This window comes from Anarrhichthys ocellatus, unplaced genomic scaffold (genome assembly GCF_004355925.1).
Source record: "Anarrhichthys ocellatus isolate YVR2014 unplaced genomic scaffold, GSC_Weel_1.0 scaffold16, whole genome shotgun sequence".
Lineage (NCBI taxonomy): Eukaryota > Metazoa > Chordata > Actinopteri > Perciformes > Anarhichadidae > Anarrhichthys > Anarrhichthys ocellatus.
The window spans coordinates 1,509,628-1,537,253 of record NW_022280046.1 but is presented as its reverse complement, the minus strand read 5'-3'; the positions used below and the strand labels follow the sequence as shown (position 1 = coordinate 1,537,253).

The following is a 27,626-nucleotide window of genomic DNA, read 5'->3' as shown; positions in this document are numbered from 1 at the left end:
TTCCAACGCTGATACAGTGGAGATGAGACTGAGGTAAGTGGTCCACAGGAACCTCCAGAAAAGAAACAGATGTGGCCGGTGAGTCTTTTATCTAACACACTGGACATGGTCGGACCACCGTGGCACTGTCAGAAAGATCTGTGGGAATGACAGTTTACATACTGTAATCAAATGTTTGTATGAGGCTGATTTAACTTCAAAGTGTGAGGTCTCCATAAATAGTCTGCAGAGACAAACATGACTCTTGTTTGGCAAGAATACGCAGATTCTTGCCACTTAGATCCAGAGCGCCACCTTAAGCTCTGCCAAGTTCTCATGGATTGCTGTAACACACTGTCCAATAAATCCAACAAACTATTCCAAAGCTATGTTTATTTGCACATTTTAAATAAACAGAGATAATTGTTCATTCCTCCCATCACATAGAAAATCCACGGGAACATTACAGTTTACTTTTCATGTAATGTTCTCCACATGCCATACTCAGTTTTGATAGTGAGGCACACAATAACAGAAAATAAAAATTGCAATTGGGGCTAAGTTACTGACAAAACAAAAAGTCAAAATAACAGGCATTTCAATTATCATAGGTTTTCTTGTTTTGCAGTGGCTTCTGCATTACACAAGAATAAATAAGTGAGAACTTCGAACTACATTTTGAAAAAGATCTAGAAAGAAGTTTGATCTCCTGTTCATATTTTATATTGAAGTAATTGACGATTGTGTTCATTTGTCATGACTTCACGGGACTATTTAAGATTTAACTGTTATATATTTCTTTGTCATGTATCGTGCTTAGTGCCGTGGTAAAGGACGTTTTCAGTGGCAATGCATCAATATAAATATACTCCAGTACAACTAAACGTCATGTTTGCAAAACAAAAGTGTTATTATGGAAATATTCAAAGGGAAAATTCTCATTAATTCAATTAAATTAATTTTTGTATAGCCGAAAATCACAAATTACAAATTTGCCTCAGAGGGCTTTACAATATGCGACATCCTCTGTCCCGGAAACTTCACATCAGAACAGGAAAAACTCCCCCAAAAATACCCTTTAACGGGGAGAAAAGAGGGAGAATAGTTCCTGTAAGTGATTTTATTACTCTTATATATGATGTGTTATTATTAGTCATCTGATGCCTTTTCATGTTGTTGCTGGTGGTGTACATGTATATGCTCTTTACACGTGCTTTTTAAATGTAGGCTATACCCTTAAAGTTAATATAACTGTCTATAAAGGTAGTGGAGAACAAATGTCCTCATCAAATGTATCCTAACGTACCTATAAAGAGGCATAAAAGGGAAGTACTCAAGTGAAGTAAAAGTACCTTAAATGTGTACCCAAGTATAGTGGGCTACTAAGCTCCTCACTGGCTTTGACTTTCGACTTATTCTGCTCTAAAGAGTATATTTTAATATTAAAAACGCTTCCGTGTCGAACACGGAAGAACCCGAGTGGGTCGGTCAGAGAGAGAAGCAGGCTAAACCGTGTGGAGGCGTCCTGCTCCGCCCAGCAGCAGCAGCAGCACCAGCAGCAGCAGCAGCAGCTGCATCTTTCTACTATGAGCGACTCAATGCGAAGAGACAACCGAGGGTGAGTCAGGCCACCAGTAGGTTAAACAGTTGCGTTTTCCACCCAAAAGCCCGAGCGTCATGTGAGCGCGCTGCGACAGCGTTACGCGAAAAGAGTTGAGTAACAGATATGAATAGCGTCGGAAGGTCAGTTAACGGGGCACCTCCTGTCTCCAGCTAACGGAGGTCGGTAACGGTAAGGTCTGTAGATCAACGTCCTCCTCGCAGGTTGACTCTCTCTCCATATTTTTTTCATTGGAGCTTTTGTCAAAGCCACGTAGGACTTCAGAGACAGACCTGGGTTGATTTTTGGACAACTCAAGCAGCCACAGCACAGAAGACAAACAGGCAAGTTGTGTGCGTCTGTGTGTGTGTGTGTGTGTGTGTGTGTGTCAATGTTGAAAGCGATCATTGTCGTGTCATGAAGTTCCTGCAGAACAATTGTAGCCAGTTAAAGGTTCGCAGAGAATCAGCTGGTCTGTGCTGCTAAACTGTAGACAAACAGTAAACTCTATACCATACATCACTTACTGTAGTCTACTTATTATTTTTTATTAAGAAAGTGCTGAACAAAAGATCTGAGAATCATAACTTGAATTCTGTCTAGATCTGAGATATCAAACTGATCAACTGACAGTATTTACTATATGTTCATAATTATAGTTGCTTTATAAGGTATAATAATAGTCCTGCAATAAAGGTTCTTAGAGTTTTTTTAAAGAGCCTTTGGCCAAATAAGTGTACCTAATAAACTGGTGACTGAGGTTAAATTTTGAGTAGTTTGTTGGTCGATGCTGCCACATGATTTATAATTCGAGATAATCCATTTTCCAAGCCAGGCAAGTGAATTATCTTCAGAGCAGTTAAGTTTATTTTCTAGTTCAAGCTTCATAATGTTGTCTGTGTTCTCTGGTTTGAAATGTTTGAGTCATCCCCAACCAACAGCACTAATACGGATTCTCAAATTGACTGTATGACAGGTGAAGGGGACCGCTGGCTCGAGGGAGCAGTGCATTATTAACTCAAGATGTATCACAACAAGGCTATACTTACTTAGTAGTGTAATCTATTTAGGGTATGACATGCTGTACACAGTGTACTGTTATTGTATGTTTCTAAAAGCAAGTACATTTCTTCCAGTTGTTGTTGTTTTCATATGATGTTGTAAGTAGGCAGTGTTGATTAATCAGGCTACTTATCATGACAGTAATGGGGAAAGCACATTATTCTTGTACGTATAATTCAGGTCACTAACAAAGAACTGCACAGCTTGCTGTAATGGAGAGAAAAAACCCAGAGTTGGCTAATTTAAAATTGAACACGTTGCAGCAACAGAAAAGTTACAGCTGCAAACTTTTCACGCGTCACAATTTTTTTGGCTAAATAATGTTCAGCGCTAGTCTTTGGAGTACTTGCAGCTAGACCTGAAACCATACCAATAAAAAAAAAAAACATCCCACACTGGGATGTGGTTTAGCATGAAATGTGAGTAGCCTTGTGTTTCCCGGAGCATTGATTCATTTAGTTGATTAATTTAGTGTGCAAAACTTAACTGGCTTCATTATGACTGAAAATCCTTGCCAAAACATTTCACAGTGAGTAACTGCCCGAAGCTGCCTGGAATCAATAGCACACATTGTTTTTGTCATCTGGGAAAGAAAGCAAACAGCATGTGGAAACCGTAGGGAAGTGCCATGTTTCCACATTAACACGCAGAGAAGAGACAGGAATATTGTGCAGTAGCAGCAGTACAAAAGATGTGTCATTCACTATATCATGTTGTGTTGATTTCAAATCATCATTTACAAGTAAGTGCACCGCTTGGATACGTTTTTGCACTTTTGGGGAAGTGTAATTCCACTGAAACAACTACACCGTTGCATCAGTTCATGGGAAGCGGGCTGAGCAGTAACGCCAAGGACAATTTGAACTTTAGACACAACTGTACTGTTAGTTCAGTGGAGATTACATCCCACAGTCAAACAAATGTGTTGCTAGACTTTTTCCTGCCCACCTTTGTCTTCTTTTGATCAATTTCTTTGTTTAGCATTTGACAAAAGACAATAAGGGAAGGCTTGTATCGAGAGATCACAAAGAGGTGGCACAGTTGACTTCAATGTGAGTTTGTGGTTACTTGTCAAAACATGACGAGGTGTGACACAGACTAAAATCAATAAACAGGTTTCTAGAGCTAGATTTCCGTGACACGCTATGATCTCCAGGCTACGATTGGTGGTGTTACACACCATGCAAACAACAGCACCTGCTGTCAGAAGTCCCCATTCAGTTCATCATCAATGAGTCAGGAGTATTTTAAAGTATTGTTTGGCTGAAGGTGCTACAAATAAACTCCCCCCCCCCCCCCCCACCACAAAACTGTGTATTTACGCCTTCTAGTCCGTGTGAGGAGCCTTTGGCAGCAGTTGTAGCTTTGTGTCAACGTGTTTCTCAGCTTTGCACATCTAGAAACCATGAGAAGACTTTCCCCCACAGCACGATGCTGCCAGCACCAGGCTTCATTTTTGGGATGTTTATGCTAATGTGTGGCTAACACAGAGCTTAGTGATGGTTTCATCGGACCGTTACACTTTTCTTTCACTCCGTCATGAAGCTGTGAGCGGTCAAGCACAAAGGTGACAGCAGTTGGATGTACTGAGTCTCAGCCTGAGTTATCATGGTAGCCTCCCTTATTAGTAACACCCTCATTAATACTTCTTATAGGCTCTATTTTATACATTAATCTGATATTATTGTCTGGATTCATCGTTTGATGACTGAATGATGAAGAAACAACAGGAAGTGTTTCTACTGATACCTAAAATAACTTAAATATCAACTCAAAATTGGTTTTGTCAAAGGATTCTGTCAATTGTTTGAGGTTCGGGATGGCGTGTTAATTTTTGTAATTTTGATATCCTTGCTTTGCAGTTAGACATGGATCATTTTCATTCCCTGACATGCAGCACGGGGGAAGAGAGCAAAACATATTTTGGGATGTAACAGCCAGACGCGAATAGGACAAAGTTATTGTTCCTGTTTGAAGTGGCTCCATTGTTGATTCATCTGACTATGTTCCTGTCCAACTAAGATGTTGAGCCTTCTTAAGCCAACTCATTAATTTCGTACATCCGTTCGGTGTCGTACTGCTTCCAACAACAAGGAAAGTGATGAATAGGTGATGTTCTGTACCTGTTTAATGAGCTCTGTTTCCTAGGAGGGAAAGTTGTGGCCTTGGCTTCCATCAGCTGGGGGACACTTAAACTGCAGACAGCGACGCAGTACTCTGTAGAACCTGATTTAGTAAGCCACTGATTTTTTTTGGGAACTTGAACCAAACTTTAAAGGAAGCCCAGAAAGTTGGTTGGTAAATGCAAAATGTCCGGCGACCGACTTAAAGAGGCCATCATCATCATCAGCAGCAGCCAGCGTTGAAGCAGAGCGGCCATTAAGGGCACAATGTGTCCGAGTTGATAGCGCTCAACCACAACCAGCAGCAAGGCCCAGATAAGGAACTGGTCGAACTTTCTGCCTGTCTGCTCCGTGATAAACGTGTCGGGTGTGTAAACACACTGACAGAAAGTTGGAGAGCAGTGTTGCTGCTGTCCTTCCTCTTGTTTGTTTCAAAGGTCTCCAACTATGGAGCATCAATAATGTTCTGCCCCACCTGTTAACCAAAGCAGTACTTTGCATTATCCTTTGCTTAGTTCTTTACTTTAACTTTGCAGCAGCTTCTGTGTAGTATCCTACATGGAATGACGTAATCTGTCAAACATCAACAGTTGAAATGTACATTGTGTGTGTGTGTGTGTGTGATGCTTGTTTTGAGTGAATTCATTTTCTTGTTGTCCTTTTATATGTTATTTGTTCTCAGGTCTCTCTCGCAAAAGAGATCCAAATCTGAGTGAATATAGCCTAACTGAACGTTTTACTCCATTGCACTCCATGATGTAATTGAAATGGGAGCTGTTACTAGGTGTTAACGTTGGACTACAGCCACTGTGATGCTAAATCCTTGAGAAAATCTCTGGATACTGAATGTGCTGGAGGGCACTAAGTAACAAAATAACAAATTCGGAAAAACACAGTTAATGTTCAGTTGTTGCAGAAATGGCCCAAATCCTACTGCATGACAATTGCAGTTACCCAATAGTACGCTAAAGGATCTAAAGAGCAATGATTTCAGCATTCAGATAATCTAAGTTCACCCATTACTTCGTAGCATTACGTCTTTTTGTTGTTGTTTTTAAGGAGCTTTTGGTTCAGTATGGTCTACAATATTGTTGTTAACATTTACTTACTTCACCAACACTAATTGGCTGTGCCGCACCAGCTTTTCACTGTTTGTGGTGTGTTGCTGTAGGTCATCATTGCAGTAGAGAGTATAGATTTTATAACCATAAACTTCGACCCTGTACAGGACAATGATGTATGAAATAATGCAAGGAAGTTATGAAATCACTCACTCATCTCCATTGTTCAGGCTGGCGTATTGGGTCACTCCACCTCCTTCTGTCTTTGGCCAATAATGTTCCGAAAAGTATAAACCATACGATTACTCAATATCCACCTAAAATGACTTAACACATTAAAAACAGTATATTGTTATTTTTTCTTTAATATCTATAAGACCTTTAATTAAAACCCTCACAGACACACACACAGTTTGTTTACCATCTGCTTCAAGCACTGTTATGCCTCGTCAGCAAGCCTGTCATCAAAAGCAGACTGCCAGTGCAGAGCCACATGCCATAGAAGTCTATTTCCATATCCGACTTGAAAACATTAAATTCTGTTTTCATTTATGTGTATTTTAGTCCTTCATACAATGAAATGCATCACAGCGAAATAAGATGTCAAAGATGTTACTCAACAATAGCATGACCCTGTGAGGGCAATTAATTACACTTGATCCCTTTGCAAATGCAAATGTACACAAGTCATGCTAGTGGCATGCAGATGTCAAGCAGGTATAATGTTTGCTATGATCACCATCTCAGTTTAGGCATGCTACACTAAGAAACTAGTAAAATAAGATTTGCCAATCAGCAATAAACACAGCTGAGGCTTATGGGATGGCTTAATGTCCTTAGTGTTGCAAATCTTTGGTTATAAACCAACGTATTGAAGGAATTAAAATGTTGACCTAATGATTGCACTAGATGAAAGATCAGCGGATCATGAATATCAGTGCATATCATCTTGGATGGGACTTCATTGTGCTTACCAAATGGCACGGCAATCCATCCAATAATTATTGTAGAGATGTCAACCTGTTGGTTACTAGAGTAAACACAGGAATAGAGACAGTACCAAATGTTTTCCATGTGTAAAAACAATGAAGTGCCTACGTACGTATATAGTTTTAGGACTAGAACTGCTGAGAGTCTGTATAGTAAATGTACTGCTCAGCAGTCTTGTGATGAGTGTGTTCTTGTGTTCTGATAAGTAACTAGATCAATTGTAGGCTAATTGACTATAAGTACTGCTTGTGTCCGCTAACAGTGTATGGTTATAGAGAGCGATACCATAGCATCTCGGACATCTGAATATCGCACTCAAGTCGAGGGCGACGCTTATCAGAAGACACATTTGTGATTGGCCGAGTTGCATCACATGACATGGTTTACATCTCCGTCTTATATCTTTGTCCCCTGACAGGTGGATGTTTGTTTTACGCAGCGCATGGCCTGTATTCTGCTGACCGACATGGAGCCACCCATCTCCGTTCCCAAAGAATCAGAATCAGAATCAGAATCAGAATCAGCACATCTTAATGGCCTCCTACCTGACCTCGACCCGGCCGCTGGACTCGACTCCAAGCAGGACACGGACGCCACCTGCCTCACTGTCCACCTGTACTACCTGGAGAAGGATGGAGCAGAGGGTGACGGTTCAGAAAGCGTGCTCACGTTTCCACCAGGGGAGTACGTAGCAGAGGAACTGTGCATAAGTGCAGCGAAAGCGTGTGGTGAGTCACAAGAGGATTTCACAAAATATAGTTTAGTTAATTCAATATAAATTAAGCTATTTTTTAACATCAGTCTAATAAGGGTTTTAAATTATGCTTAAAAAAATACATCAACAATATGAGAAAACAGAGGGGAAAAAAAGAAGGACATTAAAAATATAGTGGTGTGACAATGTATTCTATTGTTCTGTTTAACAAGTATGATTTGAACGATTCATAAATTCTTAGTGCCATGTTCAAAACCTTGAGCAATTCACTGGTTAGATGACAACCCTGTTTTTATTGCCACACATCTGGATGTTTGTGCAACCTTGTGAAGTTCTGCTTTAGCATGTGACGTACACCTCGTTGAGAAACAACTGTAAGTGCGTCAGGCTAAATAAACATTGTTTTATTAAAGAGTCTCAAATATAACACCTCTGTACACATATTTTTGTTATTATGCACAGTAGTTAAGGCACATTTCCAGGCATGTGGGCATTTTTGCTCAGTTGAACATGTCTTGACATTATTGTTAAGCATCAAATTGAATTAGAAATACATAAGAACAGTGAGGTATTAAGTCCACTGCATACAAAAAGAAAAGTCCCTTCTTGCATCAATGCATTTGTCTGTGTAGATCCCAGACTGGACTATAAATGGACATAGTGTAACGCTTGTGTTTACGTTTCATGCATGCTGCCATCTTTGTCAATAGGGGTAAAGAGCTTGTAAGGCTGAATTAGGCCTTTAAGTACAGACACACTATCTTTCCATCCAACATTAATAAATACATATCAGCAATATATTTTAAGCAGCAAGCGCATGCTTGAATTGTTCCGTCATACTGGCCTCAATACAAGTGAATAGGGAGGCAGTGTAAATACTTGTAGTTAAGTGTAGTGTGATCGTGACTTCAGCCAAAACTGAGTTAGGACACGCGGTTGGCCAATCACAAACTGTGATACGCTGAAATATCTGTCAGGCAAGCAAAACGTGTCCCCAAAGCACATTTCCCACGGCCAGGACACACATGGGAGGATGTGTTTTTTTTTTTTTACAACTGAGCCTTTAACTTTAAAAGCATGCATGTACTTCCCTCTCCACACAGTTTATTAGGACATTTTCTGAAGTTTCTGCCTTTAATTTGTTTATACATCTGTAGAAAAGCTTTTTTTGTTCACTTCAAGATGGTGGGAAATCTGATCCAAGTATCCAGTAGCCATCTTGTGGCTGTGCGCTTTAAGGTATTGATCAGCTTGGTTTCGATTTATCCGCCATCCAGGCAATAAGAAAGTAAACAATCAAATGGACTGCTTGGCCAACGCTCAAGAGCATTTGTTGTTTATTTACGTGGCTTCTTCATCGGCTCCAAATGCATCCAACTTCATTCCTTATACCAAGACCTTCCTGGTGAAGGACTTCAGATAGGCGCTTTTGCCATCAGAGCCGACACAGTGTTTGTTTTGTGGAAACAGAGCCACTGGCTCTTCTCTTTCTAGCAAACACAAATCAGGAAGTTGTCGACTGTTGCGTCTATTTTGCTCTCCACCCTCGCTCTATCTCTCTCCGACACGCTCTCTTGCTCCATTCCCACATGAGCCGATAACAAACGACCTCTCTCGAATTCTTCCATATCCCCTTGCTTTTTCAACTTCCTTTGTCCTCGCGTTTCTCTGTCTTTACACTTGAAGTCAAACATTGTCACCTTCCCAACAGTCAGACCTGATATGATTGAACTTAAATAGGTGGAGAAGTTCTGTCTATATTCAATCTTTTTTTTTTCTCCTCTTTATTTATTTAGTCGGACCTCTGACTATCTGTATCTATATATAAAACGGTGTGACGTATGTTGTCAAGCCGTATAATGCAATGCTTCTCAGCTACTAAGGTGTGAATACAGTGACTTACTGTGCAGTGCATTGCTCTCTTGTTTTGGCAGGCTGTGGCTCTGGAGCTAGAGCGGGTCATCCTTTAATCACAAGGTTGGTGGTTCGATCCCCATGTCTAAGTGTCCTGGAGGGAGACACTGAACCCTAAGTTGGTCCCAGAGCGGGTCCTATGTGCTTGGGTGCATTAAATACAGAGGTCAAATTTCATGAATGTAATATATATTTCAATTGAAAGAAAGTTTACTTTAATGTCACAAATAAGACAAGGTAGAACTTTCTTAAAGATCAACTTTCTTAGTTCTTTGACTCCACTTCCTCTGTTGCTTCCTCTAACGCACCCTCGTACCATTGCTTCACTCTGAGAGAGGGCTTCCTGCTATGTGAGGAAATGTTCCATCTGCTATTGATCCACATGTCCGACTGGTAAAACACCTCACTGTAAGAACAAATGAGTTCACAGGAGGTCCGGACTTTAAATATGGTTGGAAACGTGGTCAAATGCCGATACCACCACATAAAAAGAAAACCCTGTCTGTTGATAATACGTATTAAGATTGTGCTTAACCGCCTGTGTTTGATACAAAAACACCTTACAAAGTAACTCATGCACTCGATGTCTGCGTTAGCAAAAAAAAAAAGTTTAATGTAAACGTAATGAACAAAAGGAAGAATATTGCTGAAGAAAAATCGGATTACTTCCGCCAAAAAATCACTCGCAAGCCTGAGTTCAATCACCTCTGCCAACTGCAATAGTTTGGCGTGACAGACTTTCTTGCAGCCAGCGCAGAAATTTGCATGGAAAATTGTAGTAGGTGCACCATTGGACTCACCGTTAGAAGAGCTGTAGGGGACACGTCACGGTGGGTCTCTCTTTAGTTCAGGCATATGCATGAGAAGTCTCTCAAAGGCCGATTGTTTCTAACTTCCAAGATCATTGGTCCTAAAAACTGGTATTTTGAAGACATAATGAGGAATTGTAGAAAAAAAAAAACATACAAGTGGGACTGACATTCCAGGAATCCGGAATTCAATAAAATTTCCCCCAAATTAGGCTATTATCGTCGGAAGAAGTTGTAAAAGTCATCCATTTCAAACAGTACTCCTGGCAACAGTCAAACTCACAAAACTGTTCATGGGAACTTCAGACGATGACAACGAACTATGAATATGCTTCCAGTCTACATTGCTACCACGACACAAGCTGTGTGTGTGTAAACATACAGTACATATATGCTAAACTTTGTGTATTTCTAAATATTAGCCAGTTGTTGTTCTATAGTGGCAACTAATTAGTAACGTAGATGCAAGAGCTCTAAAAACTTGTTCTTTATTTCAAACTTAGGTATCAATAACGAATGTGTCAATTGGCTTCTTTAATTTGAATTACAGGTATGAGGTTGCCCACTGTCCTTAGTTCCAGAATACATTTCTGTATTATGGTACACAGAGGATTGTTTTCTTGTCTTTTCAGGGATTGCTCCCGTGTACTGCAGCTTGTTTGGCCTCATGAGGGAAAGTGACAGGATATGGTTTCCTCCTAATCACATCTTCAAATTGCAGGAGCCAGCCAGTGAGAGCCTGCACTTCAGAATCAGGTAGATGTTTTTCACTGTGTGTCTTCCCCCCCCCCCCTTGATGAGTCATTTATGTTCAGATTAATTTCCTTACTGGAACTTCTGTGATCTCTTTTTCTATCCAGATACAATTTTTCTGGCTGGTATAACAGCGGCAACACACTGAATGCCCATCGCTATGGCCTGTCCAAGGGGACGGAGAGCCCCGTGATGGATGACTGTGTCATGGCATACCAGTTTTTTCAGGCGAGTCTTTACAACTTCCACTTCATATTACAAGTCAGCTATTTTAGGTATTTTCCTTAAACCAAACCAAAGAACAGTGTCTTTGAGATGCCCTCTCCTTCGCCTCAACCCCACTCTTTTAAAACATAACAATGAACAGAAATGTTGGGTGGGAGGAGATACAAATCTGCTTGCTTCCCTCCATCTCTGTCTGTCTGTGTCATTACAGCCAATGTGTCAGTCAGAAAACAGGAAGTGGGGTAGTAAGAAGTGCAAATGGGGAACAAATGTTCTCTTCACTCTGTGTTTGCTCGTGTGTGTGTGTTTGCATGAGCGTTTTAAATAGTTACCGCTTTTTTTTTTTCTTCTTTCCCACACGTGTGAACTTGACACATGCAGCTCTGTTCAGCTTTGTTTTTATCTCCACTGTGTGAACAGATTGACCTACAGAATGTTTCACAGGCGCCTGTTGTTGTAGAGCTTGACTTGTGCAGGCCCAACAACCTAACCAGGACTGAGTTTGTTGATGTAATATTGAATAAAAGGAGTTTCCCCTTTAAAACAGACTTTTTTTTTATCCTAGCATACATCTTCATGTGCCATAAAGAGACTATAATCGGTCCGATTACTGTTAATTTCTTTGACAAATCTAAGATTTACTGAATTTGATATGTGAAGTAAGCCAATAGTGCACTTGGTAAGGCATTTGGCATCTGTTTACCTGCTCCTTCCCCATCTCTCACGCTATTCTTCTACTTCTGTCCATCGAACATCTGTTTTTTTTTTTTCCTCCTCTAGAGGCGTAGTGACTTTCTGAATGGCTGGGTTCAAATTCCAGTGAGCCACGAGGCCCAGGAGGAGTGTCTGGGCATGGCGGTGCTGGACATGATGAGGCTCGCCAAAGAGAGCGATCAGTCACCTGTGGACATTTACAATTACACCAGGTAGGAGGCACTCACTCTCCAGAGGCAAACGTAGTATCGTTATTCTGATTATTTAAATTATTTAAAATGTGAATATGAAGGGCAGCCTGGTAGAATCATCTCTCTACTAAAAGCCTCGAACATTATACGCTCAGAAAAGTTTACCACTTAACTATAAAGCAGCCTTTAAGACAAGGAAAATAACACAAAACAATGATCTGAAAATTCCAGACGGGTCGAGTCTCATATATGCCGCACACTCTCTTACCTAAGTAATGGGAAATGCTCGCTGTCATGCTGGTGTGCATGTTGTGCAGCTCATGAATAACAATTTCTCCTCAGAACACAGTGAGCATCTAGTTTCATTATGCGCGTTCATGCAGCTGAATGAATTATCTCTTTGTGTGAGATGATGTTTCGGTTCAAAAGGTGTGTTGCGCTTCAAATATTAATTCTCCTCAAATTTCCCTTTCATACATAATTCAACATCAATATTGATGTTAGTTTTAGCTAACCTTTTCAGGATTATTGACTAATTCTCCTGAGGTGCACGCAGCATGTACACTGGCTGAACTGCCACAAAGCGTTAGCGTTTGCTCTTTTAACCTCGTTTCCTCTTTCATTTCCCCCTCCCTTCTCCCTGTGCCTTTCCTGTTATTTGTTGATCACATCCTCCTCATTTCAACCCCTTCCCCACTTTCAGCTACAAATCCTTCCTGCCGAGATGCATGCGAAGCCGCATCCAGGAATACAACATCTTGACTCGGAAGAGGATCCGCTATCGCTTCAAGAAGTTCATCCAGCAGTTCAGGGAATGCAAGGCCACGGCGTGCAACCTCAAGCTCAAATACCTGATGAGCCTGGAGATGCTTCTGCCCTCCCTCTACTCCGAGCGCTTCCAAGTCACCGACCTCTCCGCGCACCAGGTTACCATCATTGTGACGGGCGACACGGGCATCCAGTGGTCAAAAGGGAAAGAGGAGGAGAAGGGAGCAGAGGGGGTGAGGGCCGAGGGATGGGTTGATGTTGCCTTGGTAATGCATTTGTACACACAGTCTGCCACAGTGTGAAGCTGCCATGGCTGTTTTTTAACCAATAGATGGAGCTCTAGGAGTTGGTTAAAATTGCCAATAACGACAAAAGCGCATGTGTGCGCACGCTTCTTCGTCGAATACAAACGCAATCCACTATTTTGTGCTCTTTTTGTGCCTCCAGGAGCTAAAATCATACTGTGACTTCACAGAGGTGATCGACATCAGCATCAAACAGGCCAATAAGGAAGGCTCGGTGGAGAGTCGCGTGGTTACCCTCACCAGGCAGGACAACCAGTTCCTGGTAGAGTACACACTTGACTCCTCTTCATGAGTCAGTATCAGCCCGATATCCGTATCGGTGCATCCTTACATAAAACAGGGATTAAAGGTTTACTGTTTACATTGATTTAAAGTTAGAAATGGGCGCTGAATGATTTATGTTTGTCCTCTTCTGCACCCCTCTTCTTACCGCAAAGGAACTGGAGTTCCATTCGCTCCCAGAGGCTCTCTCTTTCGTATCATTAGTTGATGGGTATTACAGGCTGGTTGCAGACGCCCATCATTATCTGTGTAAAGAAGTGGCTCCACCGAGACTTCTGGAGTGCATTCAGAGCTACTGCCACGGCCCTGTGTCGTGAGTATCACACACACACACAGATATAGTACGTAACTCGTGCACCCGCAACCACAGTTCTATTCTCACACACACACATTGTCTCTTTGATCACAGGATGGAGTTTACGATCGCTAAGCTGCGTCGCTCTGGTAACCACCAAGGCCTGTACATCCTTCGCTGCAGCACGAGGGAATACGACAAATACTTCATGTCCTTTGTAGTGGGGGTAAGCTATTAATGTTTGGTCATAATCAATTTAAAGTACCGTATTTCTTACACATGACTCAAATAAACAGGCTCCTTCAACACAGTCTTTGCTAACTGATAGACATCACCTTCAGCCCACGACCACATTCATCACAGCAGATATCTCTTCTATTGGCTGGGACAATGCGTCAACACAACCATTAGACTATAATGAAGATAGAATGAATTGCTTGGAAGTGATGGGAGACAAAATGTATAATGTGAGGCTTCAGCAGTCTGACTGGACAGATAAAGGGGGTGTCTTCCAAAGTTACAGTTATTTATGACTAAATTCCCTCTTTGTGTTGCTGTCCCTCCACTGCAGCCTAGCAAGCAACTGTCCCTGAAAACAAAAAGTGTGACTTTAACTCTTTACTCTCACTTTAAGTGATTAACACTGCTGAAACCTCATGTTAACTTCTGATAAACATCGTAATGTATAGTTGCACAGAAAGAGGACTGTGGATGTTGTCCCCCATCACTTTATGAATGGATAATTTCATGGCCAGTATAGACAAGAGGACTGAGAGCAAAACCTGTATCAATGTTTATACTGTTAGGGCACCTGACTGTAGTTTCTTCAGCTATTATGTCTTCTTTTTTTCTTTATTGCAAGACAAGAGACAATACATAGACATAACAACAAGAGGACGACAAGAACAAGTGGGATACAAGCCAGCAAACATCATATAGTCAGTGTATGGGAGAACGGTGTGTGTGTGTGTGTGTGTCCTTGAGCCTTTTGAGATGAAAAACAAAAAACAAAATGAAAAAAAATGAAAAATAACATAGGAAAATACATAAATGGGGGCAAATTACATAAATTATAAAATAATAACGTCCAGAAAAAGAAAATGCTTTTAGCGTAAACAAAGTCATGGGCAGTATCGCCCCGTCCACTGGTATTATGTCTTCTGACTGACACTGACTCAATCACATGTGTACTTTGTAGTCTTTTTGATAATACTGTTGGCATGTTCCGAACAGTTTAGCTGTAATGAGTGCTATTTTTTTTGTTTTCAGCTTGAAACTATGGTGGACTACAAGCACTGTCAGATCACGAAGACGGAGTCAGGAGAGTACATTCTGAGTGGTGCCAAGAGGAGCTTCGGCTCACTCAGGGAACTTCTGCACTGCTACCAAAAGGAGGTGCTCCGCACCGATGGATACACATTCCAGCTGACCAGGTGCTGCTCACCCGGCCTCAAAGGTAAACATGCACACACAAGACACTAACAAGAATACTGTATGTATACATGCACACATATTACCACAGGTAAAAGAACACATACACAGTAAAATGCAGACATCCAATGCACCAGAAATATTCTCCAGCACAGCTGAGACCTTTTCACTGAGTTATTATGGAGCTAACCTTTTGTTATTTGCTTCTTTGTCCATAAGGCTGCAAGAATAAGCAACAGCATCCTGTTAATCATATATAGATGAACTCATATTTTAAGCTGGATCGATTGTCAAAATTTGAGTGAGTTTTGTTAAGTTTTGATAGTTAATTAATTCATTATTGAAGCTCATTTGGATCAATACCACATAAGTTGTATTCATGATTAAGCAGTCTAATTTCCCAATTGCTAGCTGTTGCATTCCTAATTCATATTTGTCATTTAATGGTATCACACATCGGAAAGCTGCAACCCTCCGGCAGTGACAATCAGATGTGGTGTCAAAGTGTGAGTTTGATGTGAGTTTTCCTAATCCCTGCCCATCCTTACCTTTCTTCAGATAAATCCAACCTGGTGGTGTGTAGAAACAATCAAGGTGCCGATGTCCCACTGTCTCCCTCGCTCCACAATCACAACATCAGCCAGATGGTCTTCCACAAGATCCGAAAAGAGGACCTCGTCATCGTAAGATAACCCTCCTCACTTTAGCTGAAAAAAGCATCCAAACAGTCGTAACTAGGCCGTTTCTACGCTCTTGTTAGGTTGTATACCAATACTGACTAAAACACTCGTATCAGATTAGATGCATTGTAGAAGCTTAGAATCAAACTGTCTCAAAAGGCTCTTGTTTACGAGTTCCTGAACAGATAAGTTAGGATCTGCACCAAAGTGGGTGGCCAGTGTCTTTGTACTTGTGTAATAACACTGAATGTAAAGCCAAAATGTACTGATGCAGGCCTTCTGTAGACAAGGTAACATTGTAAACATGTCAATATGCGTGAGCATGCCACAAGTATCGACCAGAAAGGACGAGAAGGATTCCTGTTGGGTCCATGAGGTCGCTACAATTAGCAACAACACTTCCTCAATTGATTCCCCCGTTGTAACTCAGCGTCAATAGCAGTCTCTGTGGACATGTGCGAGTACAGAATTGTGTATGTCAGCCATGCTCTCACCTCGTTGACTGCTCTGTCTGTCTCACCATCTTTTAGTTACAAGTTTTGTACAGCAGGTGTGTCACAAGAAAACCGCTGACGCTGTTCCTCCAATCAGAGAGCTCAGGGTTTTTCCTGTACTGCAATATTGTCTTCTCACTCATCCCGTACCAGATTCAAGATGGGTTTTCTTTTAATCTTACTGCTTTAAACAGGTGTTCAGCTTTCTTGTGCATTTAGATCTTTTTAATATCCTGGCCTTAAATCTATTTTGTTGGATCTTAAGCAGACCAAGCCATGAGGTCAAATAGGGTGGAGGTGGAAGGACAGTCAGCAGTCGGCTTTAATCAGTTTGGTTTCTGGGCTGCAAGTGAGGAAGCTTGTAGCTTCCATTATCTCTTTGATATGTAAGTTCGAGCATCGTTTATCATATAGGTCTTTGCCTTTATTATGATTATTTCTAAATAAATATGCTCCTTGGTAATTCTTCTTGGAGAGTGTATTGGCAGTTTAAACCTACTGTCTTATATTAGGCCTCTTGGCTAAGTGCTTGTCTCTTTCTGCCTCCTGGAGCATCCAACCTTCGGCTTCCCAGCCAATGTTGTTGTGTTAAGCATTCAACTATTAACTCCCAACAAACAGAAAGAGACACTAGACGTGAGGTTATGAATCTACAGACAAAACACGGTGTCTTCAAGACACCTGCTAAAGGTCAAAATATGTACACGTGTCTTTATTTATCTCAACTCCATTCAGTATCTCTCTGGCCAGCCAGCTGGGGAATCCCCATTGTCAAATAAAACTCTTAATACTCTAAAAAGATCAGCTTGCTCCTTGTGAATTCCTCTTTAAAGTGCCACCACAGATCGTTCCAGTACTTTATGGTGAGAGAATATCGGGCAAAGAAGTGTCTTTTTGACTCAGAAAGCCGTAAAAGTCAACATAATAAAACTCTTGTGTTGTAGAATGAGAGTCTGGGCCAAGGAACTTTCACCAAGATCTTCTGCGGTGTGAGGAAGGAGCTGGGAGACTACGGAGAGATACATCAGATCGACGTCGTTATTAAGATCCTGGAAAAGGCTCACCGCAACTATTCAGAGGTTGGCCTGTTGAGGGAGTGAATGAGTGAGTGAGTGAGTGAGTGAGTGGATCAGATTAAATAAATTCTGGGGTCATGAGTTGAAAGGAGATAAGGTAATCGGATCTCTTCTCTTACTTTTCCCTCACAGTCCTTCTTTGAAGCAGCCAGTATGATGAGCCAGCTCTCCCACAAGCACTTGCTCCTCAACTTTGGCGTGTGCGTTTGTGGCAATGAGAGTAAGTCTGTAACACACACACACACACTACTGGACCATATATGGTCACAAAGGATGAAATCATTGTGGTTATCCTCACCTGTGGCATATAAAAAGGACACTTTAAGATTTTAGATTAGAGGGATGTTGAGACCAAGACAAGGAGGCTGTTGTTCTCCTGAACACAAAAGAGCCAGTTTTCACACTACAAACAGTTGTGTTTACAAGAGTTAAGGTTGTCCCTGTAGGCAACTGAGACAAACAGAGAGGAAATAAGGTTTCTGACCCGTTCTCTGCTGTGCCCTGACCCTTCCACTGTGACCACATTAAGCCCCCAGGAGTCACTAATGGGCCACTGCGGCCTTGATCTTTGCTCCACCTGAAACTGCCCACACACATCAGAGCAGTATTGTCTGGAGGCATTCACCATTCACACTTCTGAGTGCAGGAAAAGAGCAGGCTGGAACGAAAAAACTAAAGATTATAATAAACTAGAAAATTCCTAAAGAAATTTTGACAGTGTGGCTTCTACTGCCCGAAGACGTCGCAATATATAACTACACACGCCGATGTTACCGGTAGTATCGTTGAGCTTTGATTGATATATCGCTTCTCTCTTTTCTGCATTTTAGATTCATACTCTTGGATTGAATCTTGTATTCGTGATGGACAGTCCACAAATGGCTCCCGTCATTTCTGTACTGGACATAAACATCTTTGTTTGAGAAGCCTTTGGAAATTATGGGAGCTGACGCTCCCGTCATTTCTGTACGAATATTTAAGACCTGAATGACTGTATGATAGAGAGAGAGAGAGAGAGAGAGAGAGAGAGAGAGAGAGAGAGAGAGAATAACTGGTTGCCATAGTGAGGAAGCACCTGGTGTTAGAGGCAGACTGATTACGAAACTTTACAGTAAACAGTGATTTTGAACAAAACCCCTTCCTCCTTTTAGCAAAAACTCTGAGTGCCAAAATATGGATACCGTGAGAAAGATAAGACTCTGCCGAACGCGCTGATGTGTTTTTTATGTTTGTGGTGTTAAAAATGTGAGCTCCAGATTAATAGACAAAACTGGTACCGTCTGCTTTCTTTGAGAAATGAGTGGTCAGATTTAACATGGAGTCTAATGGAGCAGTTGGCTGGAGTTCATGTCGCTCTGCGGCTCTTTGAGCCAAATGTGTAAGTCCGTTGGATTCCATAGACACTTTACTGCGACCAGCACATTTCCAAGCTTTTTGGCCAAAATGGTGTATAAAGAGTAAAAATTGTGGGAGCTGGAGCAATTTGTTTGGAAAAATTACAGAATATTTTCCTGCTCCGCTCCACTCTGACGGTTATGCTCTCACTCTAGCTCTTAACGAGCCGTGCAATACACACCCATTATAAAATCTGAAACAGACACAAAATTTTCCTGAAACTTAATCTGTGACTTCATGAAAACTGTGCTAGCTATCAAAATGTCCATTTGGCTCAATAAAGTGCAGCGTTTTGTCTACGTTTTAAACTTTGAATCATGTTTCTACGTTAATGTACGGCTAGTCAATATGGGTCCAAAGTTTAGTGTTTTTTTTTTTGCTCTCTTCACACCGAAACCCCATTCAAGTCAATGGGGCGATTTTGCTCTGTTTTTTGGGATTTCCGGGAAAACCGCTGGGCGAATCTCTCCGAAAAATAGATAGCACACTATTCCCGATTGGGCCGCACGTTTTAAGGTATTTTTCACGCCGCTGTTGGCAACGGCAGTTTCACTAACTACCTGTGCCACAAAGCCACACTGAATGACTTAGAAATAGAGATAGCAGCAACACTCACACAAATATATGTATTGTCGTTTTGTGTCCGAACACTATTTTTGGGGCATTGAGGCATCATGAATTACAGCGATAGCCCAAAAAAACAAATTTGCTAATATGCAGGCATATAAACAAATGAATAAATATAAATTAAAATATATTTCTTAGTCTGTGGGGACTTGGCTTGGGAACTGGAGAGTCGCCAGTTAAGGTCCCCTCACATGTGTCTGTAAGGGGACTGGACTTTATGACCATAGATAGATTTCTCATGTGGGACAATGAAACCTGAACTGCATCAGATGGCAAACTGTGGATGAAGACATTAATGGATGCAGACGGTGTTCTGTCTATAACTGCTGTCAAAGTGTCTACAGGAAACCACAAACTGGAGTTCTGTTGAAAAGATTTTCTACAGTAGTGATTACAGTAGTAGTGATTAATAAAAACATGATGTCTCTCTCATCTCCCTGTCAGACATGATGGTGCAGGAGTATGGCAGATTTGGTTCACTGGACACGTACCTGAAAAAGAAAAAAAGCTGTGTTAACATCACCTGGAAGCTAGAAGTGGCCAAGCAGCTATCCTGGGCCATGCACTACCTGGTAAGACTCCCGACATAATGCAGTACAAACTACAGATCTGTATGGGGCAGCACATTTACACATTCTGATATTCGAGGTAAAGAGAAATATCTTCAACTCATGTGCAAATAAAACTAGTTGAGCGTGGGTGCCTTACAAATGTAATTAAATTTGTCTCTGTCGTGTGTCTGCCCGCAGGAGGACAAAAACCTCGTTCATGGAAATGTTTGTGCCAAGAATGTCCTTTTGATCAGAGAGGAGGATCGGATGACGGGCAGCCTGCCCTTCATCAAACTCAGTGACCCAGGTATCAGCATCACCGTGCTGCCCAAAGAAGGTGAGAGACTTGGGAGTCACGTACTGTCCTGATGTGAGACAACCTAATGCCTCTGTTGAGGCACAAGTCATGTGAACATAGTTTTGCTTTGGTGTGATTTGTTGTTTTTTTCCTCCCTCCTTGCCGTCCACGTCACCCTCTTATTCCGTTCACATGTTTCCTTCCCTCTGTGCTTCTGTCTCTCCTCATGTCCATTCATCAGTTCTGGTGGAGCGTATCCCGTGGGTGCCCCCCGAGTGCATTGAAAACCCACAAAACTTGAGTTTAGCCACAGACAAGTGGGGCTTCGGGACCACCCTGTGGGAGATCTGCAGTGGCGGAGACAAACCGCTCTTCACCCTGGACTGCTCAAAGGTCACAAAAACAGAAGATGCATTCAGATTATTGACTTACTGAAAACGATCTGTATTAAAGTAATAGTTCGATATTTTGGGAAATGTTGATTTCATTTGGTTGCCCCGCCTCACTGACTCCAGGAAGTCACTTCTCCCCAGCAAGAAATAGATCCAGTGTAATTCTTACACTGTGGTGTTCAGGCTAGCTGTTTTCACCCGTTTCCAGTCATTATGCTAAGCTAAGCTAACCAGCTGTTGGCTGTAGCTTCATATGTACCGTACAGACATGAGAGTGGCATCACTCATAGCTCATAACATTTGTTTTAAAGTGAGATGGACTTATTTGAAACATATTCTGTTGATTATTCTAAGAACGTGTGCCAACTCGGTTTGAATACATGCAGGTTCTGACTTTTGCTCTTGTGCCCTGCAGAAGAAACTGTTCTATGAGGACAGGCATCAGCTGCCGGCTCCCAAATGGACCGAGCTGGCCAATCTGATTAACAGCTGTATGGACTATGAGCCCTCACACCGGCCCTCCTTCAAAGCAATTATCAGGGATCTCAACAGCCTCTTCACGCCAGGTAGGAAGAGAAAATGAATGTACAGGCCTCTGCCAGAGTCTCCTGTAAGTGTCTCTTACAGACAGATCTATTGATCATGTGGCTACACACTGCCCTACACACTCTTCGTTGACCATTTTTATAAAAACGACTTTGCACCCTGTTGTGTTGCAGACTATGAGCTGCTGGTGGAGAGCGACATGGTGCCCAACAGGACAAGAGGCGTCGGCTTCCCGTGGGCCTCCGAGAGCCAGGAGCCCGCCCAGTTTGAGGAGAGGCACCTCATCTTTCTCAAGCAGCTGGGCAAAGTGAGACATGCAGACACACACAAACTAGATTATTATCAAGAATGTTCTTTTTCTTTTATCTCCTTCATAGTATTTAGATATTGTCTTTAAGGGTGCATGTTTTTTAATAACTTATTTGCTCGATATTTCTTCATTACACCTCCCTTAAGTCATTTTTAATACCAACATTTGTTTAAGCATTATAAATAATATCAGATCAACAAAACTGCCGTTCACGCTCTCTCGAGGTGTTTTTTGTTTCAGTTCGTGTCTCAATGTGGGTGTTGGAAATGAATCTTTCAGATAGATTATGATACAGAGTAGCAAACGTTAAACTCACATGACTAATCAGCAGTTTCAGCTAGCATCTTAAATATTCTCATAATACTTTCTAGAAAGCAGGACGTTGCTCTGAGCACTATTTGATATGGGAGAAAACTTAATTCTGAAGATGATGTGTATTGTTTTCTGTCATAACTGAACTAAATGTATACTTTGCTACATTAGAAAAGCTCATTCAATGTGTGCTCTAAACCAAGAAGAAATCATAGCTGTTCCTACGTCTCTTAAATGTGCTCTCTCCTCTGACATCACGCTGCAGGGAAACTTCGGCAGCGTGGAGATGTGCCGGTACGACCCCCTGCAGGACAGCACGGGGGAGGTGGTGGCCGTGAAGAAACTGCAGCACAGCACCGCCGAGCACCTCAGGGACTTTGAGCGGGAAATCGAGATCCTCAAATCCCTCCAGCATGAAAACATTGTCAAATACAAAGGAGTTTGCTACAGTGCAGGTACAACCACATTTTAAAAAACATATATGGACTTTTTTTTGGGGTTCGAAAATGTGTTTGTTTATTAATATATGACACAGTAATCAAGATGAATGACGTCAGATTATGTGTGCCATATTCTTTATAAAAAACATAGTGATATAAGCTGGTGTTTCAACATCAGTAGTCGTAAATTGATGAAAGGAATAAGAAGACTGCTGGATGAAAAAAAACAACAGTTTTCTTGGTTGGAAAAAATGCAGATAAAGCAAATTATTTGCCTGATTAATCTGGATTCTTACGTTAGATGCAGGAGGGGTTCAGTGTTTTTCTTTCACTCTAGTGATGGAACAAATTTACCTTTGATACGATCACCCGGGCATGTTTTGTTAAACATAATAATGTCGTTACGGTTGCAACATTTGCTGCCTAGGGCGCCAGTGACCATGCCCATGAAACAAATGAATCTTGATTTTCTCACAGGGCAGCCACGCTACTCATTCGTCATATTTCCTCTCCTAAGTGTCACACTTAACTTTGTTTCCGCAGGTCGAAGGAACCTCCGGCTGATCATGGAGTATCTCCCCTTCGGCAGCTTGAGAGATTATCTCATCAAACACAAGGAGCGCTTTGATTTCAACAAACTGCTGCACTATGCGTCACAGATTTGCAAGGTAATGCAGTGCAGTAGGTGGTGCTTTGTGGAAGCCCACCTTGTCATACATACATTATTGGTGTCGTGAACATCTGAAACGGCTCTTCCTGGAGCTGCAGTCCAATTTAACTTCCATGTTAAATATGCTAGTCTTACATACCTGGGTACTTTCTCTTTACCATATTTCCTGTATTTGATACCATTGAAAATGTTTTTTAATACTGATATTATAGGCAGACAAATGACTGTGAGATGTTAGAAATCACAAGAGCGTCCATAATTTCAGGACTGGTTTGCGGCGCTCGGCAGGGTGGCTGCATATGACGACATAACTTGACATGTTAATTGCTATTGAACTTCGTTAACATTTGTTTGACATTGTATGAATACATGCACGGCACAGAGCAATATAATTAGTTGGAGGTTGTTGACTCCGGCTGAATACGGTGGCTCGAGGTTATGATTAGGAGCAGCATTTATCATGGCAGGGTATATATTGTGGTCATGTCCTCTCATTCAGTGTGGCTTTGTGGCACAAGGCAGTAAAACTGCCTGTGCCAAAGCACACCTTATATTATCCATCGGGCTTAATCATACTATTAACTAGAAAATTCCTAAAGAAATTTTGACAGTGTGGCTTCTACTGCCCGAAGAAATCACAATATATACACACGCCAATGTTACCGGTAGTGTCATTCAGGTTCAATTGAGATAGCGCTACTCTCTTTTCTGTCTGCATTTTAGATTCATACTCTTGGATTGAATCTTGTATTTGTGGGGCTTTTATTTTGAAAGGGTGGGACTGGGTGGGTGAGAGAGGGGGAGAGGAGACAGAATCATAATGTTTGACACTAAAATGAGAGGCTTCATCACAAGCATTCCAGTTAGAATTCATTCTGTGGGGCTTTTAATTTGAAATGGGGTGGGGGGTGGGGGGTGAGAGGGGAAAAGTCCTCTAAAAATATCTAAGACCTGAATGACTGTATGATAGAGAGAGACACAGAGAGGGAGAGAGAGAGACTGATTGAGTGAGTGGGAGAGAGAGACAGGCAGACAGACAGTTAGATGGACTTAACAGATTGTGTTGTGTTAACAGAAACATGGTGTCAAAATGATTTACTCACTCACTGTCCTCCAGGATATAATGAAGTCATGGTGCCCTCTATCAAATTTAAAAACACTGTGGAGTGGAGGCCTGAGATGGCTGTCTACACAGCAGCAACATACATTTTGTAAATATAATATATGCGGAAAACTACAAAAAGTAAATTAAGTCAAGAAATACATATCAAATGACACATGCGAGTCTTCCTTTTTTATTTAATTCTTTTGTTTCTTTGACAGTTTCCCCCCCCTCCAAAATCAATGAAATACTCGTGTCATTCTTCAGGGCATGGACTACCTTGCCACTAAGCGATACATCCACAGAGACCTGGCCACTCGGAACATTCTGGTGGAGAGCGAGATGAGGGTGAAGATCGGTGATTTTGGCCTGACCAAGGTGCTGCCGCATGACAAAGAGTACTACACCGTCAGAGAGCCGGGGGAAAGCCCCATCTTTTGGTGAGGAAGACACACTGCGTGTGTTTGTTACAAGTATTTTAGCTTTTCTACAGGTATTCTTTTTTCTACAGTTCTACATTATTGTGACAAGGCGTTAAAAAGTAAGATCATGGGATTCACAGTAGTTTTTGTACTGTTTCGTTCATGCCTTCATATCTGTCTGCTTGTATTGTAGGATTAGTGTTGACCGTTTAAAGATGTGTGCATCGTTATGTATGTTATGTACAATGTGTTGTGGTATTTTCCAGGTATGCTCCAGAGTCGCTGACAGAGAGCAAGTTCTCTGTGGGATCAGACGTTTGGAGTTTCGGTGTTGTCCTCTACGAACTCTTCACTTGCAGTGATAAGAACTGCAGCCCTCCTGCGGTACTGCACTTTCTTTCTTTTTTTAGTTTGACAATTTGACTTCTCTCTTATGCAACCTTTTTGTTATTCTACCCTTAATTGCTTTGTCAACTTTAATTAAGCTACAAAAATGGGCCAGTGTAATTAGTTTGTAGTGTTGTTAAAGAAATCAGTTGATTGAGCTCTCTGCTCAGCAGTAGAGCAAAGTACTTCAAAACAAGAAACACTTCTCGTAATTTTTTTTGGGGGGGCAGTGTTAATGTTTTACCAAACTGTTTTCACTGAAGCCAAACAAGAACTACTGTTTGTCTGCTCCAGGTGTTTATGGACAAGATGGGACATGAAAAGCAGGGCCAGATGATTGTCTACCATCTGATAGACCTGCTCAAACGGGGATATCGGCTGCCTGATCCTGCTAATTGTCCAAAGGAGGTCAGTAAAAGTTGTTGTTTTTAAACGGCGAAACAAATCTTTTTGTTTTTTTGTTTTATTAAAAATGTGTCTTGGTTCAAACACTTAAAGAAATAGAGAATAAAGAAATTATGATTCTTAGCTCCAAGCAGAAAAGGGCACCGTGTCATATCATTAAAAGGCGTATCCAATATGCATCTGATAATGAATGAACCCTCTAATCCTAAAAAGATAAAGGTCAAAACATGGCTGTAAAACCGTGTCAAAGTAGAATGAAATAATTGTTTGTGCTCCTGATGTTTCCTTCAGATTCTCAAGATCATGTCGGACTGCTGGAGCAGTGAACCGAGACTGCGCCCTACTTTCAAGAAATTAATCCACAGTGTGGAGACTATACGTCTCGTAGATGAGCCGCATTGATCCCTTAACCTTTGACCTTTAGGTGTTGACCACAGTCAGACCTCAAAGATCTGAACAGAACAATAAATGTCTTTGTGGTGTCTGGGTGTACTGCAGTGATGCGCTCACTAGTCGGACATACACGTGTTTTCTGTTGGTGCTCTTTGACGCTTATTCAAATAAGGAGGATGAATGGTGATATCCACTTTCTTGGCAGTTTACCTACTTCTTTCTCACAAATTGTTATAAATTATTTGATTAATTAGTACACTACATCCAACTCAAGACACCAAAACAAACAGATGTCAGATACCTTTAAGAACATTTCATTATGAGATTTAAATTTCATTCTTTTCTTTGTGTTATTTGTACATTTGTTGTTTTACAAATTTAATATGACGAGTCACAGACTGGAGAAGTGTGCTGTAAGATTTTCTCTGACTTGTGCTGAATGTTTAATTAACCCTCAGTGTCGGGAACAAAAATGTATAAATCACCGACAAGCGGCATTGCATCAGTTAATGCTCAGTGCTTTGATTGTTGTAAACCTCACTGCACGGCTCTTGTGTGGGCGAACTTTTAGGGACTTGAACCGAGCAGGGGTCCTCCTGCTGACACCCAGACAGACTTCTGCTTGATGGTTTCCAGTTACATTTCAGCTGTTACAGTGGACTTGTGTTTTCCACATAATCATTTGCACCTCGAGGATGAGTCTATGTTGTCTGAGCTGATGAAGCAGCAGAAGCACCCACAGTCCTTTTTGAGTGATGTTGGTTTGCTGGGACTACACATCAGTGACCAGACTTGAAAGAAATACGCAGTTATTTGTCAAATACATGATAGAGACAGTAATAACTGCTCAGTCATCTCTTTGAAAACTGTGTATCTAATAGTGTCATATCATGGACTCATACAGTATAATTCTTGTATAAATACAGTATGAAGTTTTCAGTGTTATAAGGCTATACTATCTGCCTGTACTGTAGATACCTAATGTGAAAAGTTGAAGTTTATCTTGGTGGAGAAAATAATAATGAAGGGAGGTGCTTTTATTTAGCTAGCAGTAGCTAGCTAAATAACTATTCAGTAGCTTGTTGTGAGGGTTCTATTTAAAACTTTGACTTTTGTTCACGTCATTGCTTTTCCACCATTTCAAAGCTGTTGAGGATCTTGTGTAAATGTTGAATATGAGTCTGTGTCATGATGTGCATTACATTGTCAGCCACAAAGGTATTGTATGTTTGTTTTTTGTTTTTTAACTTAATGGATGGTGCATCGGTCATCTCCTCAGTCCCCGAGCAGAGTTATTTGTGGAACAGCATCTTTCTTTCCCATTTTGAAACTTAAAAAACAACCACTTTCCAAAGTTTTGTTTTTATGCCATTAAGAGGTTGGCCATATGCTGGGACATGCACCAAATGTCAAAGCATGGATGCCCTCTCACATCGCTAAAGATGAGTCACTGTAAAGTTTTCTCAATAACAAACTCACAGTGTGTCTGTAAGCTCCTACGCTCTCAAGCTTTGGCCGGTATCACTCCGGTCTGAACATTTTGTTCACATCAAGTCTGTTGTGAATGAGAGGAGTTTCTTGGAAGTTGCTAAATAATGACAAGATGGGAAATGTTGCTGCCTCACAGGTTCCCCCCCCCCCCCCCCCAAAAAAAAAATGTTTTTACTCATACGACCATTAATGTGATATATGTACATTGGTGTGTAAAACCAAATATGATTATTTTGTGATCCATGTATAACTTTTTATCCAAGGTTTTCAGAAAAACATATCTATTTATTTCAATTTCTGTTTGTTTGACATTAAGCCTGGTTCTGTCATCTGATAGCAACTTGCAGCTACCTTTATGTGTAGAAAGATGTAAATATTAAGTTGATTAATAAGAATAAAATGGATATTTAGTATATTC

The 27,626-nt window shown here is 41.2% G+C and overlaps 1 protein-coding gene across 3 annotated transcripts; it reads left to right on the top strand.

The window, feature by feature from the left end:
* The first annotated feature begins 1,267 nt into the window (after window positions 1–1,267).
* jak2a (Janus kinase 2a) lies at window positions 1,268–27,626 on the top strand. Of its 3 annotated transcripts, none has more exons than XM_031855477.1 (24): window positions 1,268–1,923; window positions 7,234–7,543; window positions 10,886–11,009; window positions 11,114–11,234; window positions 12,012–12,157; window positions 12,840–13,137; window positions 13,352–13,471; window positions 13,647–13,804; window positions 13,901–14,012; window positions 15,056–15,242; window positions 15,776–15,900; window positions 17,336–17,470; window positions 17,600–17,687; window positions 19,934–20,061; window positions 20,239–20,377; window positions 20,580–20,731; window positions 21,146–21,296; window positions 21,450–21,583; window positions 22,164–22,353; window positions 22,882–23,006; window positions 24,378–24,550; window positions 24,799–24,916; window positions 25,214–25,327; window positions 25,616–27,626. In XM_031855477.1, exons 2-24 carry the CDS (start codon window positions 7,258–7,260, stop codon window positions 25,724–25,726), a joined length of 3,435 nt encoding a protein of 1,144 aa, XP_031711337.1. In that variant the 5' UTR covers window positions 1,268–1,923; window positions 7,234–7,257; the 3' UTR covers window positions 25,727–27,626. The 3 variants fall into 3 exon arrangements, with proteins under 3 accessions (XP_031711337.1, XP_031711339.1, XP_031711340.1); XM_031855480.1 differs by lacking the exon at window positions 1,268–1,923 and adding an exon at window positions 9,465–9,507 and having other exon boundaries at window positions 7,471–7,543; XM_031855479.1 differs by lacking the exon at window positions 1,268–1,923 and having other exon boundaries at window positions 7,451–9,507.